The sequence below is a fragment of the Chinchilla lanigera genome, unplaced genomic scaffold (assembly GCF_000276665.1).
Source record: "Chinchilla lanigera isolate Chin_1 unplaced genomic scaffold, ChiLan1.0 scaffold00067, whole genome shotgun sequence".
Lineage (NCBI taxonomy): Eukaryota > Metazoa > Chordata > Mammalia > Rodentia > Chinchillidae > Chinchilla > Chinchilla lanigera.
The window spans coordinates 1302806-1319785 of NW_004955468.1; the positions used below are offsets into that span (position 1 = coordinate 1302806).

Consider the following 16980-nt stretch of genomic DNA (forward strand, 5'->3'; position numbering starts at 1 on the left):
AGCCCTGGCTTGGGTCTCGTCCTGCTTGGGCTCGCTGGGAGCCAGTGTTTGGGCGCGCGGTGCCCGAGCCCGGCTCCGAGTCTGCTGCCTCGGTGGGACGCTTGGCGCTGCCAACGCTCATAGCCCATCTGCCAGGAGAAGTGGGCCCACTCTAGACTGTCTGTGGGGTGGCTGGGGGCAGCCATCTGGGGCAGGCCAGCCGGCTGGCTTGGAAGGCAGCCTGGGCCCCGTGCCCTGGTTTACAGGAGCCTGAGGCGTGCATGCAGACAGGAGGAGGACACGGCCCTGTCTGTCTGTGAGGTCAAGCTTGCTCCCCAGCATGGGCCTCTGACCTCTTGGGAAAGAACACCGGCTGTGACAGTGTCATCAGTCGCATAGCACCTGGCCCTCAGAGCTCTTGCTGCCCTGTAGCCTGTGCTGCCACTGCACGGGGGCCAGCCCAGAGCACTTCCCACCACTCTAGGACAAAGGTCGAGGCTCACAGCCCATTCGACAGATGAAGAGACTGAGCTGCACACAGGAAAAGCCATGTGAGTGTGGAGCACGCCGGACACTGAGCTGAAGGATGTCTGATCCCTGAGCCAGGATTCAAACCTGCCCTGACAGATGCCATGGGGCAGTGGTCACAGGCATGGGCTCAGAAGAAGCGCAGCCAGGGGCCATGTCCTTGTCAGACCTGACAAGTGATGGTCTCGCTGGGGTCTCTAGGGTGGGGATAAGGACAGGACCCACATCATGGGACAAATGAGAGGAACTGACAGGTGAGTGGATGTAAAACACTGCTGTCATTATTCTTTTTGGGTTATGTGACTCTCTGCTCGGCCTCTGTGACAGGAAGAGCCTTAGGAAGAGACAAATCTTATAGACCACTCCAATTTTACATGATGGCTACAGGCCTGAGGGCCTGACAGGCCTAGCCTGCATGGAGCAGAGCCCAGGGCTGAGTCTGCATGTGGTCATGTATGTGAAGGCAGAGCTCCCTTCGGGGTGTGAACCTCAGAGTGGACCACAACCCACAAGGATGACCTGGGTGTGATAAGGGGCGGGCAGACTAAGACCTCTTGGGATGGCTAAGTTCTCTGGGCTCGCCCCAAGGGCCAGGTCCAGCACTGTCTGCTGTATGCGTACACATCACAGAGACCACACAGAGTTCTGTAAGCCTACGACTGCCAAGGCGGAAAGTACGGCTCAGAGGAAGCTGTATGCTCCGGGTTCCAGAGCTTCTGGGTGCTAGAATTAGAGCTCAGACCAGGCTTCCACACATTAAGTATGGAACTACCTCAGGATCTTTGCACTGGCTTTCTCCTCTGCCTGGAATGCCCTCCTGTAGGATATTCATTCAGCTCTCTCTTTTACCTCTTTTAGGTCTTCACATAAATGTCACCTTCCAGTGACAGCTCCCTTGACCATCCTATCTCAGGATTTAACCACCCACTAGACAGGACCCTTGTCCTCGCTTTATTTTCACTTTGTCACCACGTATCACATTGCATAAATTACAAAGGCATCCTCATGCTGTCTTTCCCACCACAAGAGTGAAATCGCTAAGCCCCTGCTGCCTGTCCCTGCTGTATGCTTAGGGCGCAGGTCAAGGCTAGTAGGAGGCAGTGCTGAGGAAGTCTCTGTGGGACGGATGTGTCTAGGTATGGCCATGAGACTCAAGGGCCCGGTGTACAGCCTGGGGTGGGGTGAAGCCCTCTTGGCTAGTTTGGTGAGTGTCAAGGCAGGAAGTGGAAGCAAGCATAAGCCAAGTATGGCACTGAGCCTGTTTTCAACTTCCTAACCAAAGGACAAAGCTATATCCAGATGTCCTATCTGTGCACTAAAGTCTCATGACCTACAGGAGTTTCGTTATTTCAGAAATTCATCCTAGATATTGTTTTCATTAAAAACAAAAACACTGGCACTACATCAGTTGAGTCCACCACTCCCGAAGGAGTCCAACGTGCAGTGGCCGAAACATAGATGCACCCTGCCTGCCACTTATTGGAGGGGGCTTTGGGCAAGTGCCGAATGGCTCTGCGCCTTTCTGTCATGTACACAAGGACACAAGTGTTTCACCACCGGAGTTGCGTAAGATTTAAGGGAGTTAATATATGTAAAGGGCACAGTGAACAATGCCTGGCACACAGGCCAGTAGACGTGCAGCAGTAAAAGCAGCTGGGGGACATCTCACCCATTAGTGTATGAATGCGGCAGTCATCTCACCCGCAGTGTCACGAGGCCCACACGTGCTGAAGCATTCTGATGCTACAGGAACTGTCACCTTACATTCTGCCCTGGTGCTCAGGGCGAGGCACAGGCTGGGGTCCACCTGCAGTCTGCATACATGGTTTTGGGGCCCACTCTCAGTTGCCACAAAGCTTCATGACATCCTATTGAAAGTCTTTGTCAGGGGACACGGCAAGGGCCCTCGGCACAGCATCTGTCAGCCTGGATGAGGCCCAGGACTTGGCTGGCTCAAATTCAGAGTCCTGGCAGTAGTTACCTGCTGGGTCCCCTGCCTGGGCAGAGGCCAAGCCCATAGAGAGACCCAATTTGGGAAGCCTGCCTAGCTGATGAATCCCTCTTTTCTGGAAAGATTGTCCTTACTTGGGCCTTTGGAAACCTCTATTATTTCTGCTTGGCTTGTTCCTTCCTCTTTTTGCTAAGGTTCTGTCCTCCCTCCTCCCTGGGTGGCTCCAGGGAACTGTCAATCACAGTGGCAGGCCTTGGCCCAAGGGTGGAGCGCATGTCTTAGATTTGGCCAGCTTCTTCTATTACCCTCCATCACTGTGTCTGGCCAAGGGTGTGGGCTTAGGATCCACTCTGAGCCAGAGATCTGGCAGGTAGAGTCAGCTCCTTCATGGATGGGAAGCTACAAAGATCCAACAGATCTGAGTAGCTGTCTCCTCTTCCAATGACCTGAAGCAAGCTTGCAGGCAGGACAATAGACTAATATTCACTATGGAAAGGAGAGCCACACTGAGCCAGCTGCTCTGGGGGCAGAGTTCTGGTGACTTGGGTGGAGTCTGAGCCCAACCAGGCTGGAAGATAGCCCCGCCCCCAGGATGTGCAGTCACAGAAACCAGGGAACACTTTCTGGCTTAAGTTACTTTGAAACAGGTTTGTGTCACTTATAATCGATGTTTTTACTAGAACTGGGGTGCCCCAAATAGGCCTTTTCCCCTGGCCACAGCTGACCTTTCATCAAGGGGCCCTCTGGCTAAACAGGGACATTGGGATTCTCTGCTGAGATTGGGAGGAGCAGTGGGGAGTGTCCTGAGCTCATCAGCATAACAGCAGGCCTGCTGAGATTCTCCAGTTCCCGCCCTGCCTGAGGCCTGTGACCTTAATTCTCTCCCTCACGCAAGGCAAGACACCTGGGGAACCTGAAATGATCCCTCACCTCCCCCATTATTTCGTATGCTAACTGAAGTTAATCCCTTACAAATAGGTTTTGCAGTCCTGTGCTCTGAAGTCACACACTGGATTCAAATCCTGGCCTGGCCGCTTATGCAGCGATCCTGTACAAGTCACTCCATTTCTCTAAGTCTGTGTTTCCCCCTCTGTAAAATGGAGAGGCTGGCAGGACAGCTGTCCTGGGCTGTGCGTAGGATGATGCAGGAGAGGGAACTGGAGCGAGGCCCTGAGCCCAGAACCGGCTCCCAGTAAGAGGCGAAGGCTAACACTAATGCCAGCGCCAGGACCCACCTCACGCGTCCGGAAGATGATCCTGTACTGGTACTGAGGCCCATGGTCCTTGTGGTCTTCCAGCTTCTCCCGCTTGATGCTCACAGCCACTGGTCCCAGCTTCTCGTCCACGCCGAAATAGTTGGCGTGCTCTGAGAAGGAAGAGCAGGTGAGTTGAGAATCTCATCTTGAGGCAGGAGCATGCTCACACACACCTCCTGCGGGGGCACAGTCATTCTCAGAACTTTGCCGAGCCTTGGCACTCCTACTTGAGAAGCAGGGACCTTGACGCCACCCACAACTCGGGGGGTTCATGTGAGGGTGACGTGAGGCTAGAGATGGAACACTTAGCACGGGGCATGGCGTGTAATAAACCCAGCCCTGCTGTCATTAATCCCGCCTGCACATGCTTTGGCTGGCTGAGCTGCCAGTTAGCCCTGTGAAGTGGTTAAGACTCTAGAGAGCCTCCTGCCAACGCAAAGCTGGGGTGAGATCAACCGTGCAGCCCAGGCCAAGTCGACGGCATCCCCGGCAGTAGAACAGGCTGAGGGTGGCCTTGGCCCACGGCACAGCTGTGAAGATGAAGCAGTGAGTGCTGGGCCTACGTGCTGGCTTTCACCACCCCCAAGGTATCATGTTTGCTCTGCGCCACGACACAAGTCCCTAAGCATCACCTTTCTCTGACCATGTTTCTTTAGACCTAGGTAACTTCAACACTGCACTTTTTCCCCTGGGGACAGAGGCGTTAGTGAATCAGGGAGCAAGTCTCCTGCTCTCTCCCCTCAATGACAGCTGTCTCCCTCCTCTCCTAAAACGAGCAGCTGCCTTATCATCCTTTCTGTTTGTGGTAGGAACCCACTTAGTCTGTCTGGACTCAAGTCCACAAAGTTGGCATCTGCACAAGAGCACTGTAAGAAGCTGCCTCTCCCCATTCTGGTGCCCTCAATATTTAACTGATGGTTGCTGTTCTCATAAGCGGGACAGTGAATTAAACGATAATCCAAGGGCAAAACATGTCAGCTCATGGCCCCAGTCAAAACCAAGAAACATAAATACTGGATTTCACAGATACCAGCTCATTCCCGAAGCAGCTACCCAGTGGTGGTTTGTTCACTAGTATATACCCAGTATTTTCTAGTATACAGTAAGTATTCAAACACTGGTCAATGATGGTTATTTTTGAGCTTCCTGGGCTACAGAGAAATACTTTTTCATTCTGTTTTGTAATTTTGCAGTAGTGGGGACTGAACTCTGAGCCTCTGCACTGAGCTACATCTCCAGCTCCTCAAAAAAGTTTTTATTGACTGATTGATTGAGATAGGTCTCACTACGTCACTAAATTGCCCAGGTTGGGTTCAAATTTTGGATCCTCCTGCCTCAGCCTCCCAGAGTGTTGGGATTATAGGCATGCACCGTTATGCCCTACATCAATGAAATACTTTTTATAAAGAAAACGCTTTTTAAAAAAAGCTCCAGGAGTGCTTACTACTTGCCTAACCAAGATCTAAATGTTTTAATGCTCAATCTTATTTGATTTGTGTTTCTTCAGGTATTTCTATGTGTTGTCAGGTACAAAGTTTACATGTACATATTAAGTTTGATGAGGTTATTTGCATCCTATACATCCTTATTTTTTGGCTACTAGATCTGTTAGTGTCAAAGACAGAACCTGCCAACTTCTCCCACTGGACTGTGGGTCTGTCCACTTCTCCCTGCAGCTTGTTCCTTATTTATCTTCCCCTAAACCCAGCTACAGGCTCACACGGTCAGCTCTTTAGTGGATGTTAAACATCAACATGAAGTGGTCCCCTGCTGTTCCCAAGAAGTTCTTCCAGCCTGGAAATCCGTTTCAGGAGACTAACATCGCCTCCTCAGCTTTCTCTTGATTGGCACCTGTCTGAAACTTCCTTTTTCACCCCTTTATTTTCAATCTTGGTGTCACTTTGGTTGGGGCACAGAGTCAACTCCATTCCTCACAGGATGACAGTCTGAGGGGTGAAATGTGTCACTGAGCTACTAAGCTGCGGCCCAGACACTCCAAATGGGGGCTGTCTGACTCTAGGGTGGAACTCGAGACTGCACTCTGAGGCCTGTGGGATGACCCAGTTGGCACCTGGTATGCTTGACCAGGACACTTTCCCCTCTACTGCTGAGGGTATAACCCAGGGCTCGGTGCAAGAGAGGCAAGCGCTCTACCACTGAGGTTCACCCGCAAGCCCCAGGTCACTGCTCTAACGATCTTGTAAACTACTTGCTACAGGGTACTAGCTGCCTATCACCTACATTCTTCTTTCTTTTTCTTTTTAAACCCCTCTGTTTTGGGGAGGAGAAAAAAATGAATTTTATCTAACTAGTGTCCACATTTCCTATCCTCTTTCTATTTTTTAAAATGTATTTTAAAAATAAAAGAAGGAAAACATATTAACAGACATCCATTTACAAAATAGCATAAGAACAACACAAGCAACACTGGATTACAGACAAAGTGGTAGGAACCTACCCTCTTTCTAGACAGGAGTAGCTAACAAGCACAGTTGGCCGGGGCTTCTGAGAAAGCTCTTTAGAAGGGCGCTGGGCCGCTGACTTCTAGACTTCTTTATATGAGAGACACTTCTTTATAACGGTGTTACTAGCAGTTTTAAGCAATTTTCAATCAATACACTGGCCAGCATTTAAAAATTAGAAGACAGTTTACATTAAAAAAAGAATCTGAATTTCAAGAGAATCTTGAAAAATTAGGAAAGCCAGCAACACTATGTGTATCTGCTTTTCCTCTGTAACAAGAGAAGGCTGAAGCTGCAGGGTTCCCGCACAGCAGCTTTATTTCTGTACGTCTGCAGCCTGGGTCTGGTCCGCGGGCTCTGTGCCAGGATGTGCTGCCCCGCAGAACCGGCCCCCAACATCGGGGACCCACCTCTCTCTCGTCACTTCCACACCCTCCGGCTGCACCTTCACACGGAACCGGGAACTTGTTTACGTGACTCTTCCCTACCCCCGGCTCCCACCTGACTTGCCAAGCACCATGTCCTGCCTGGTCTCCCTGCTCATCCCCACCACAAGTCTGCTGTGACGCGCAGCCAGAGGCAGGCCACGAACGTGAGTCAGTGCTCCGCTCAGAGCTCTCCTGAGTGGCTGCCTCTCCTTCAGGACAGAAGTGAGTCCTCGCCGCCGCCCACGTGCTCTGTTCCTGTCACCTCTCTGCCATGGCTCCTCCCACTCTCCCGCAGTCACTGTCCCAGCACCTCTGGCCTCCCACCTGGTCCTCTAACATTCCAGGACTTCCCCACTCCCCCAGTACTAGGAATCGAACCCAGAGCCTTCGTACTGAGCTGTATCTGTGCCTTTTTTATTCTGATACAGGCTCTCACTAAGTTGCTAGGGTGCCCATCTGGGCTCACACTTGTGGTCCCCCTGCCTCTGCTTCCCACAGTGCTGGGATTACAGGTGTGTTCCACCACTCCTGCTAGCTCCTCCTTTGTACCTGCTGATCCCCATATCAAGAGTGCTGTTCCTAATCTCCACGCATCTTCCTGCAGCTCAGTACTGCAGCTCTGCACTCAAATGGCACCTCCAGGAGGCTTCCTGACCGGCCCCTACTGAACTGCAGCTGTTCCCTGACCACCACTTCCTTCCTCCTCGCTTTCCCCCTCCCCTAAGCATTCGGCACCACAGAACACCTCACATATTTTAGGTGTCTATCTTCTTTTATTGTTTATCTTACTCCACTAAGATACTAAGGGCTAGGAAGACAAGATTTTTCTCTGAAGCTAGTCAATATTATATCTCCAGCTTCTAAAAACTGCCCAGCACATAGCTGTACCAAGCCTGTTTGCAGAATAACCAGAAATCTGTGGTCTCATGTAGCTCAAGGATTAGGGAGTGCTAGCCAGGGATCAGACATAAAGCTAAACACCAGAATGGCTCTGCGCGCTGTGTCTTCATGGTCTCCAGCAGGCAGGTCCCACTTCCTGGTACCAAGGGTACCAGGAGCACAGCCTGGCTCAGAAGAGATGCATGAGCAGTGAGGTACCAGAGACAAGCCTGGCCCACTCATCCCCTCACCTTTGCCCACGAAGTAGTCTTGGTAGTAGCGGGCGCCCAGGTCCACGTGCTCAATGCTGTACTGCCGCGGCCGATTCTGCGTCCTCTGCTGCTCCTTGGGCACCTCCAGCACCGAGATGCTGGCATTGGTGCGGTAGGCGCTCAGGGCAGGCTCCGCCAGGTGGCCCTCGCCCGGGGAGCCCGCGGAGGCCCGGGAGAAGCTCACGTTGCGCTCACATTCCCCGCCGATCTCATTTCGGAAGTGTGGGCAGCTGAGCAGCAGGTCGTTGCTGTTGTCGTCTCCTAGGTCCTGCTCCAGGTTCTCTTTGCAGTTCAAGTCCTCAGTGCTGGTGAAGGCCGGGTCCAGGCCCCCGAGGCTGTGGGCCCTCGATGCTGTGAGCGACGCCATGGCTGAAGCAGCGGAGGCGGCGGAGGCCCCAGTGGTGGTGTTCCGCCGCTGGGCCACCGACACCCTGTTGGCAGCTGCCTCATTGAGGTCGAAGAGCATGCTCTGCACATCAAAGTGGGCAAAGCTCTTCTGGCAGACCCAGGGCCTGCTGGCTTCCGGGGGGCTCCGACCCTCCTCAGCCTCACCCAGGGTCCGGCTGGCCTCCCCGTCGGGCTTGCTGCTCCTCAATTTGCGGAAGATGGAGGAGTCCACAGTGTCCCCAGAGCCCAGGCCCCGGGCGGGCTTTTTCCGGGCCTTCTCCTTCTCTTTCAAGGGCTGCAGTGGGAGAAGGCTGTCCTTGGGGGGCTGCCCATTGCGGAGGTCCCCCTTTGCCCCATGCCCGGAGTCTGCCTGCAGGAGCTCACCAAGGCTCTGAGCCCCACTGGCCTCAGGCTGCTCACTTCGGAACTCATTGAGGATGTCAAAGAAGCTCTGCTCAGGCACGCCCTGCACGTCGATGGAGGATGTGCTGCCATATTCTCGGAAGAGGGGCAGTGCACCGCCAGTGTGCCGGGGTCCCCGAGGCTCCCCAGTGTCCTCCACATCACACTCGCTGAGGGTGATCTCGCTGCTGCTGCGGTGCCGAAGGGGGAGGAAGGCCCTGCCGGGGGACCGTGGCCACCCGTCCTGGAATTCCACATCTTTGGACCTTCTCCTTGAGATTCGGTGGAAGGCTTTGGACCCTGAGGAGGCTGGGGAGCTGGCAGGGGGCTGTCCATTCTGTATGCTTCTAATGGAATGGGCCACTTTCATGGCCTTCACGCCATCTGTGTCCTGTGAGGGGCTCGGGTTGTTCTGCTCCCTCAGGGCCTCTCGCTTGGGTGGCCAGTCAGCCACCCGTGCACGCACACCCATCTTGGGCATGGCAGGGGTGGTGGGGCTGGGGCGGGTGGTGGCAGTGGCTGGGCTTTCACCAAGAGGCTGGGACATGCTGCCATTTTGGGCCCAGAATCCCATGGAAGTGTAGTCCCCTGTGTGTGGCCCTGGGAGGACATCGGTGCCCCTGGCCCCACAGCTGGCTGCCAGGTCCACACCATCACTGGGAAGGGGCCGATAGGTGGTCATAGTCCCCTGGAGTGCTGCTGGCCCCCAGAAGCTGTGGTGTGACTCTATGGGGTCCCCTGGGCCTCAGCCATTGTTCAGGGCCACCAGTCCCAGGATGAAGGATGCTGGCCCCTGAAACCAGATGTGAAGGTTGTGAGCCTGTGGAGTCCAGTTCTCCACCATCGCTGTGGACAGCTGAGCCGGGACAGCCTCAGAGGCAGGTGCTGTCCGGGGGGCTCCAGATGGAGGGGCTCAGCAGGGCAGAGCAGGCGGCAGCAGCGGTGGGTGGGGACTGGCAGGCGGCAAGGGCATCTTCCCTGCCATGCTGAAAGGGGAGAAAAGGAGAATGTGAGACGGGGTGAACATCCTACTGCTCCCAGAAAGCAGGACATGTGACCCTTTTGTTTATTTTTGGACAGCTTTCCTCATCTGTAAAAACTTCTTAGTAAGGAGATTTTCGATCACACTCACAAACAGCTCCAACAACCGCCGTTTGCCATCTTGTTTCATCTGTTCAGCAAGTCCTTTTTCTTTTTTTACAATATTTTATCTTTATTTATGGTGTTGGGTATTGAAGCCAGGGGCTTGTACATGCTCTACCAATGAGCCACACCCTGGCCTTGACAATATTTCAGAGTATCAGGTATTTTACCCATAAACACTTTAGCTTGTATCTCTAGCAGTTAATGTCATTAAATAAAATTAACCATGAGGCTACTGTGATATCCACCTCAATTAATAAGAATTCTCTGTCTTAAAACTGTCTGCATTAGATACTCCCCCACCCCATCCCAGGTGTCTCAAAGGTCCCTTCTGTTAAATCAGTTTGTTCAAATGAGGTTCCAAACAAGAACCACACTGCTTTGGCAGATGCTTTTCTTAAATCTCATGCATCCCACAGCAGCCATCTTTCATTCTGATCCTATTTGCTTGCTGAAGGAAGGGGATCACTGTCCTGTGCAGGTTCCATGCTCAAGATACATGTGGTGCCGTTTAACGCTTTCCTCTGGCCCTGTATTTCCTGTGCACCGGAAGCGGCTCGAGAGGGCCGGCCACTGTCCATCTGCTCTGCAGTCCACCCCACCCAGCCACGCTGCCAGAAAGGAAGCAAAAATGACAGATGAGTCAACACGAGCCCCACTGGCTTCCCAACTTTTCCACAAAGACTTCCCAAGCCACCTCGCGTAGACAGCGAACCCGTCTCCAAGCCTTTCTCTATCACCCACCCTACTTCCTTTAGACTTTTCTTGGCAACCGTTAACAGTCAAAACTGTTTTGTGCATTCTCTGTTCGCTGTATTATCTGTTCGCTGTCTCCCCACTAAGCTGTCAGCTCCGGGACAGCAGGCACGCTGGCGCTGTTCACAGGCATACTTCGGGCACCTAGACCGCAGTCCAGGCTGCTGGGTTGCTGTTTACTGTGCGAATGAGGGCATGGAAGACAGCCTGTGCCTAACCTGAGGTGAAGTACATCCTGATCTGCAGGCCCCCCGGGAAGGAAATTCACGCTTCTGTCCAGTAGTCACCCCTGACCCCTACCTTGAACTTCTAGAAGAGGAAACTCTCCTGGAGAGGAAGGGAAGGGAGCTCGTCATTTATGACCAAACCTGTGAGCTGCCCCAGGTCCTCCTGTCCACAGAACTAGTTCTGTGCAGCACGGTAGAATGCTGAGTGGGTTGGGCACTGGCTCAAAATGACCAATAACCTTTCTGTCCCTTAAAATCTAGAGCCAGGCATAGCCACGCTGGTTAATGATTTCTAGTGCGTGTGCAGTGGGGCTTTCCTTTTTTTTGGTATCAGGAATCGAACTCAGGACCTTGTACTTGCTAGGCAGGTGCTGTGCTGCTGAGCTATATTTCCCGGCCTGTAGTGAGCTTTCTTTCTTTTTTTTTTTTTCCAGTACCGGGAATCAAACTCATGACCTTGCGCTTGCCAGGCAGGTGCTGTACCGCTGAGCTAAATCCCCAGCCCCATGTAGTGAGCTTTCTTTAACTTGCGTCCAGAGAGGTAACAAGCGAACCAACGAAGAGAAGCCAGGAGGGAATCAGGAAGCAGATTCAGGGAGCGGAGCAGTGAGGACAGCCCATGGATTCAGGGAAAGGGAGCACTAGAAGCCGAAAGGGGAAGTGAGGACGGCTGCAAGCACAGGAGCAACCCTGAAGACACCCAGGAGACAGCACAGGACATGTGCCACAGAAGGGGAAGAAACAGGGAAGCCCCCGGGGCTGGGTTACTTCAGGGAGACGGATGGGAGACAGGCCCGGAGGAGCCCGGGGCGAACCTGAGAGCAGGAGCAGCCTCAGGGGGCACACAGATCTCAACTCCTCCAACGAGTCTTTCAGGAATTGAGTGCCAGCTCACCTAATTTTCTTTTTTTAAAAGACGGGGTCTTGCTACGTAGTTCAGGCTGGCGTTGATCCTGAAGCAATCCTCTGCCTCAGCCTCTGGAGTACTGGCATTCCAGGTGTGCCTTACCACGCCCAGCAAGGTTATCTGAGTTTTGAAGACAATTCAGAAATCTAGAATTGTATGCAACATCTCCCCAAAGCAAAACCAGTAATGACAACAACAACAACACTACCATGCACAGAAGATTCGAGCATTTTCAAGAAACAGCTTGGGATACAGCTCGCGGGGTGGGGAAGAGAACACAGAGACGGAGAATCAGAGAATTATTCATTACTGGCCTCCCACCCTGTGCAAATGCGAGCCACTGTTATATCCTCAGTGCTGAAATGTATAGCACAAGAAGGGGAGGAAGGCCTTACCTTTCATTGGCTATTTTTTGAATTATCTGAATGTACTTCCAGATTTATTTATTTGTGATGCTGGAGATGGAAGCCAGGGCCTTGTGCTCTTGCCTAAACCCCAGCCACATCCCCAGTCCTGAATTCTTCTTAAGAACATTACCTACAAAAGCCAAAATGACAATCCATAAAGTAAGACATAGGTTGGATTTGGGCCAGGGCTGCTGGTTTGCAATCTCTGGAGACCAACTGGTGCTGCAGGTTTCCCAGAGAAAACTAAAATGTTTTTGTGCATTATCTATCTGCTGACTGCCTCTACCTCTACATTGTAAGCTCCAGAATGGCAAGGGAGTTTGCCAAGAGCACCCAGTCATATAGCCCTGCTCTGTTGGGTAGCAGGCCAGCCGAGGCACTGCCTAGCTCAGCAGCCCAACCTGCACGCAGTCTGCCCTCAGGTCCGCCTGGGTACTGGTGAAGAGGCAGGCTTAGTCCTCTGATGCCCCATTTAGGCTGGGTGGGAAAACTAGTGGCCCAGATGTGACCCTGACTTGCTGTGTGAAGCACCTTCCAACAGATGTGCTTTGCTGATGACTTGGTTTCCAGCTCAGGAGGAAACCCTCTATCTATTTTGAGTCCTTTTGTGAACACATACAGATGTTCTTGCAGGCCCTGGACTCTGCAGAAATCCCTTCTCTGAGCAGGTGCAGCTGAATCTCCCTGCGATGTTCTGAGGCTGAATGGCACCCACAGCCCCTAAGATTTAGAAACTGGTAAACACTGGTCTCTTCCAGATGTCTGCTGTCAAGCTTCCTCTTCCTAAAAGCACCTGGATCGTTCTGATGGGGAACCTGTTATGGGAGCTGTATAGGGTGTATACAGGAACCAGATACCTGGGCTCAAGCCCTGGAGTGTCTTAGACTTGTTACTGAAACAATGACCCAGTTTCAATCTGTAAAGTGGGAATCATACCCCTACCTCATAAGCACTGATATTAAAGGCTGAGCATCCTCAGTCCGAAATCCAAAATGTTTCCAACTCTGAAGCGTTTAAACAGCCAACATGACAGTACAAGTGGAAGACTACACCTGTCCCCTTGAGATGGTGCTGCTGGGCACAAACAACTTGTTGGAGACCCAGAGAGTTGCAAGGAGGCCAGAAGAGTAAGGACAGGCAGGGGTTCTGGAAGCACCAGAGGGAAGGGACCTTGGGTCCCCAGAAATGTCACATCCTAGGAAAGCCAGGCCCAGTAGCTCTGCCACCCAAGACACGGTCCAGCCTCCCCTTTCTTGTGAATCTCGTAGGAGTCCCAGGAGATGATGATGGAGCCCACCTGATTAGCGCCCCCCAGCCATGCTGCCATGAGTGGGGGAAGAAGGACCCGTTGTTGCCACAGTGCAGGAGGGAATGAATGGCAGTGTGGGTAGAGCGCCGCTTATGCAAAATGCTTGGGGGCAGAAGTGATGTTTCAGATTTGGGATTTTTCAGATTTTGGAGTATTTGCACACACATAAGGAGATATTCGGTACAAAAAAGAAAAAAAAGAAAAGGAGATTTTTGAGAATGGAACCCAAACACACAGATGACATTTACTTATGTTTTGTATATACCGTATACATATAATCTGAAGGTAACTTTACACAATATTCTTAGTGCATCTGCGTTTGGTAGAGTAGCAGGCAATCAGGCAGGCAGCAGGCCTTGGTGTCTTTGCTCCAAGGGAACTTGTGCTATGGGGCCACAGAGCCTGCTAGAACCTCACGGGGCAGAGCAGAAGGGGGAAACACAAGGCTTCTACGGTTTGCTGCTGTGGTCTCCATAACTCCTTTTTCCAACAACAGCCCAGAGTTTTCTATGGGCAACTGCCCTCTGCAGCTGCCACCCAATTCGCCAGAGGTTGTTCCTCTGCTCAGAGACAACCACATGAACCAATGAGAACAAGTGAGACCCAGCGACATCACTGCTGCAGCTAAAGGCTGCGCTTCTCCTTCTTACTCTGAGTTGGATAAGGTGTGAGGGGTGCAGCCAATGTAGCCACCTGTGATTACACGGTGAGCCACCTGTGAAGGGAGCGGAGCGAATCTGGGGGGCTGTGGTCATCACTGGAGTCCCCACATCAAGTTGGACTTGAAGCTACCCCCATTCTACTCCCCGCCACAGGATGCTTTAGTTACATTAAAATCAAAATAAAAACACCATCTAAATCAGCAGCTACCGTGAATAAAATTCTTCTATGGGCCAGGTCCCGCCTGATGTCTTATTAATTCCTGTTTGTTAACCTTCACAACTACAAAGTAGGTAACACTATTCCCTCCACTTTATAGATAAGGAAACAGGAGCAGACAGAGGAAGGAGCGTGCCCAAGGCCAAGAGGATTCGACCCCAGGCCCTTGTCCCTGAAGTCACAGTAATGAATTCAAGTTGCCCTCTCTGCAGTCACAGGCAATGTCCTGACCTCTGTGGCTCTTCATTTTCCTCCGTGGTAACACACGAGATCTACCACTCTTCTACTTACCTGTCCAGCTGCTTACACAACATCACATACACATCTCCCATGCAGTGCAAACACAACCTTCTCAACCTGATCTCTTGATCTCCTCCCATCCATACTATCTGATCCTTTTCAGGTAGTCAGGATGGACTACGTGATGCTGTAATAACAAAAGACCCTAAGTGCTCTTTTCCCTGATACTGCACGTCCATCGCGGGTGGCTGAGGGCCCTGTCTATGCCAGCTTGGCTCTCAGTGGGCAAAGCAGCCCTTGCCTGGGACCCTGCTAATCTAAGAGGAAGGGGACATGGCTAAAGCACGAAATGACCCTTAAAAGCTCCTGCTTAGGAACAACACGTGTCACCCTTACTCACATTCCGTGGGCCAAATAGAGTCACAGGTTTAGAACTGAGGCCAACACAGTGGGCCACCCGAGTACAATCTGTTATGTCTGCGGAAGAGGTGAAAGGTGCTGCCTTTCTCCCAATGGCTCAAACCGGACCCTCAGTGGCAGCCTTCACTGGTCTTTTCCCTCCTGCTGCTCCAGTCACCAGCCCTGCCCCATGGCTCCCCTACAGCAGGTCCCAGTTCACTGTCTCCCCTACTCTCACCCTCGTCTGAGCTGCTGTGTCTTCTGCCTGGATGGCCACCCCCAGCTTCGGTGGTGTCCCACTTCCCTACGTGCTCTTCTGCTCACAGCAGGCAAAGCAACCTGAGAGCACGACTCAGAGTCCTCACCTCAACCCTCAGGGACCCACCCGGCGCTCAGCCCAGCCACAGTTCTCCCAGCTTCAGTTCTCCTTTTAATGCACCCTTGTGGCAGCCTCAGGGCCTTTGCCAATGCCAGTCCTGCAGCCCCTTCCCCTACTAATTTCTTCTCAGGATCCAGTCCAAGGGCTACTTCCTCCCCCTGACCTCCCTTGCTCAGCAACTTTGTTCAGTGCCTGAGCTTCAAAAGCCTTCTGGGTTCTCCTGCAGGGGCGTGGGCGCTGGACGTCTGGCCCAGGATGGACACAGGGGCAACTGTGAATGAGCACCTGCTAAAGGAATGAGTGAACACCTGGGAACCAGGGAGCACTGGCTCAATGGGGCTGTGACCTGAGGGTAGGCAGGGTTTGCTTGGTGCCCCAGTGTGTCTCCCTGGGAGGAAACATGACCAGGAAACAGACAGTAATGGAGCGCACACAAGGCAAGCAGTGCAGAGTGGGTATCCAGGGCCCCCTTTCTGGGCAGCCTGGCAAAGAGGGCTGCCCCCAATGCGCCCCGGCATTTCCCTTTCACAGAAATGTGACCGTCCCTGCACTGCACACTCTGATAGCCCAGGCTGGGGTATCAAGTCTGAGTGCTTCCTGTGGTGGCCCAAGTGGACCCATGACCCCCTCCAGGTGAGTATCTGCTGTGTAAGCCGTTTCTGGGTACACAAAAGTCACCCATGAAGACCTAGCTTGTCCTGACGGCACATCCACTCATGCACACAACACCTCTCACTCAAAAAAGCACTAAAAACTTATTCATGCATTCTGCAAGCAGCAACCACTTGAAATCTATCCGTTTATTCAATGTACTTCTTAAGCATGTCCTCAGCACCACTGTCTAGGCATGGAAGGTGCAACTCTGAGTAAGATAAAGAGAAGCCAGAGACACCAGACAGAAAATGGGCCCATTTTTAAGGGTGGTAACCAGTGTGAAGAATGAAATGTTACATGTGATAGGCAGGGTTGGGGACGGAGCACCACTTTAGCTGGGATGGGCGGGCAAGGCTCACTGACCCGCAGGAAGGGAGGGCACCTGTGTTCATCAGCTTTCCAGGGCTGTGACAGAATACCCGAGATAACCAACCTAAAAGGAGAAAAGGCTTACTCTGGTTCCTGATTCAGTCCATAGTTACTTGGCCCTGTCACTTTGGACCTGTGGTGAGGCAGCACGTGACAGTGAAGAGCACACTGAAGAGTGAAGCTGCTCACCTCCTGGCGATCTGAAAGCAGTAAGAGGAAGGAAGGGCCAAGGGTCCCAGTATTTCCTTCAAGGGACTACAGCCCCAATCACCTCACTACCTTCCACTAGGCTCTACCTCCTACAGGTTCCACCACCTCTCAATAGCACCACCAGCTAGGAACCAACCCTTTAGCGTACGAGCCTTGGGAGACACTCTAGACCCAGACCACAGCAGCCCCTGACTTGTACCAGGTGTGCAGGCGAGCGATGCTGCCGTGCATAGGCAGGAAAGCTGGGTGCAGTCAGTGCACAGGGCTGCACAGGCTGCCTGAGGCAGTAATTCTTGCTTCTGGCTGTACAGCAGAGGCACCAAAGGTGCTCATTAGAACTCCAGGTGTCAGTCTGCATCCCACCCCCAGAGACTCTGAATCAGCTGCCCTGGGCGGGAACAGCTGAGTATAAAAGCTCGGTGGTGGATTCCAGAGGGCAGCCGAGCTGAGCACTGCAGCATCAGAGAGCAAAGAGCAGAGAGCCCAGCACCAAGCTCCGGGAGACTGTAACTCTGAGCAGGTGGCCAGGGAGTGAGTCAGACACAAGTGTGAGTGGG

General features: G+C 52.6%; 1 protein-coding gene across 2 annotated transcripts in view; it reads right to left on the reverse strand.

The window, feature by feature from the left end:
- The window catches only part of Sipa1l3 (signal-induced proliferation-associated 1 like 3), a 226426-nt gene that overhangs the window by 90704 nt on the left and 118742 nt on the right, over positions 1–16980 (reverse strand). For both annotated transcript variants that reach the window (XM_013522426.1, XM_005399879.2), the window contains exons 3-4: positions 7735–9530; positions 3694–3824 (exon numbers count right to left, since the gene is read on the reverse strand). In XM_013522426.1, the coding sequence (XP_013377880.1) occupies positions 3694–3824; positions 7735–9226 (1623 nt within the window). In that variant the 5' untranslated portion in view covers positions 9227–9530. The remainder of the gene's footprint in view (positions 1–3693; positions 3825–7734; positions 9531–16980) is intronic.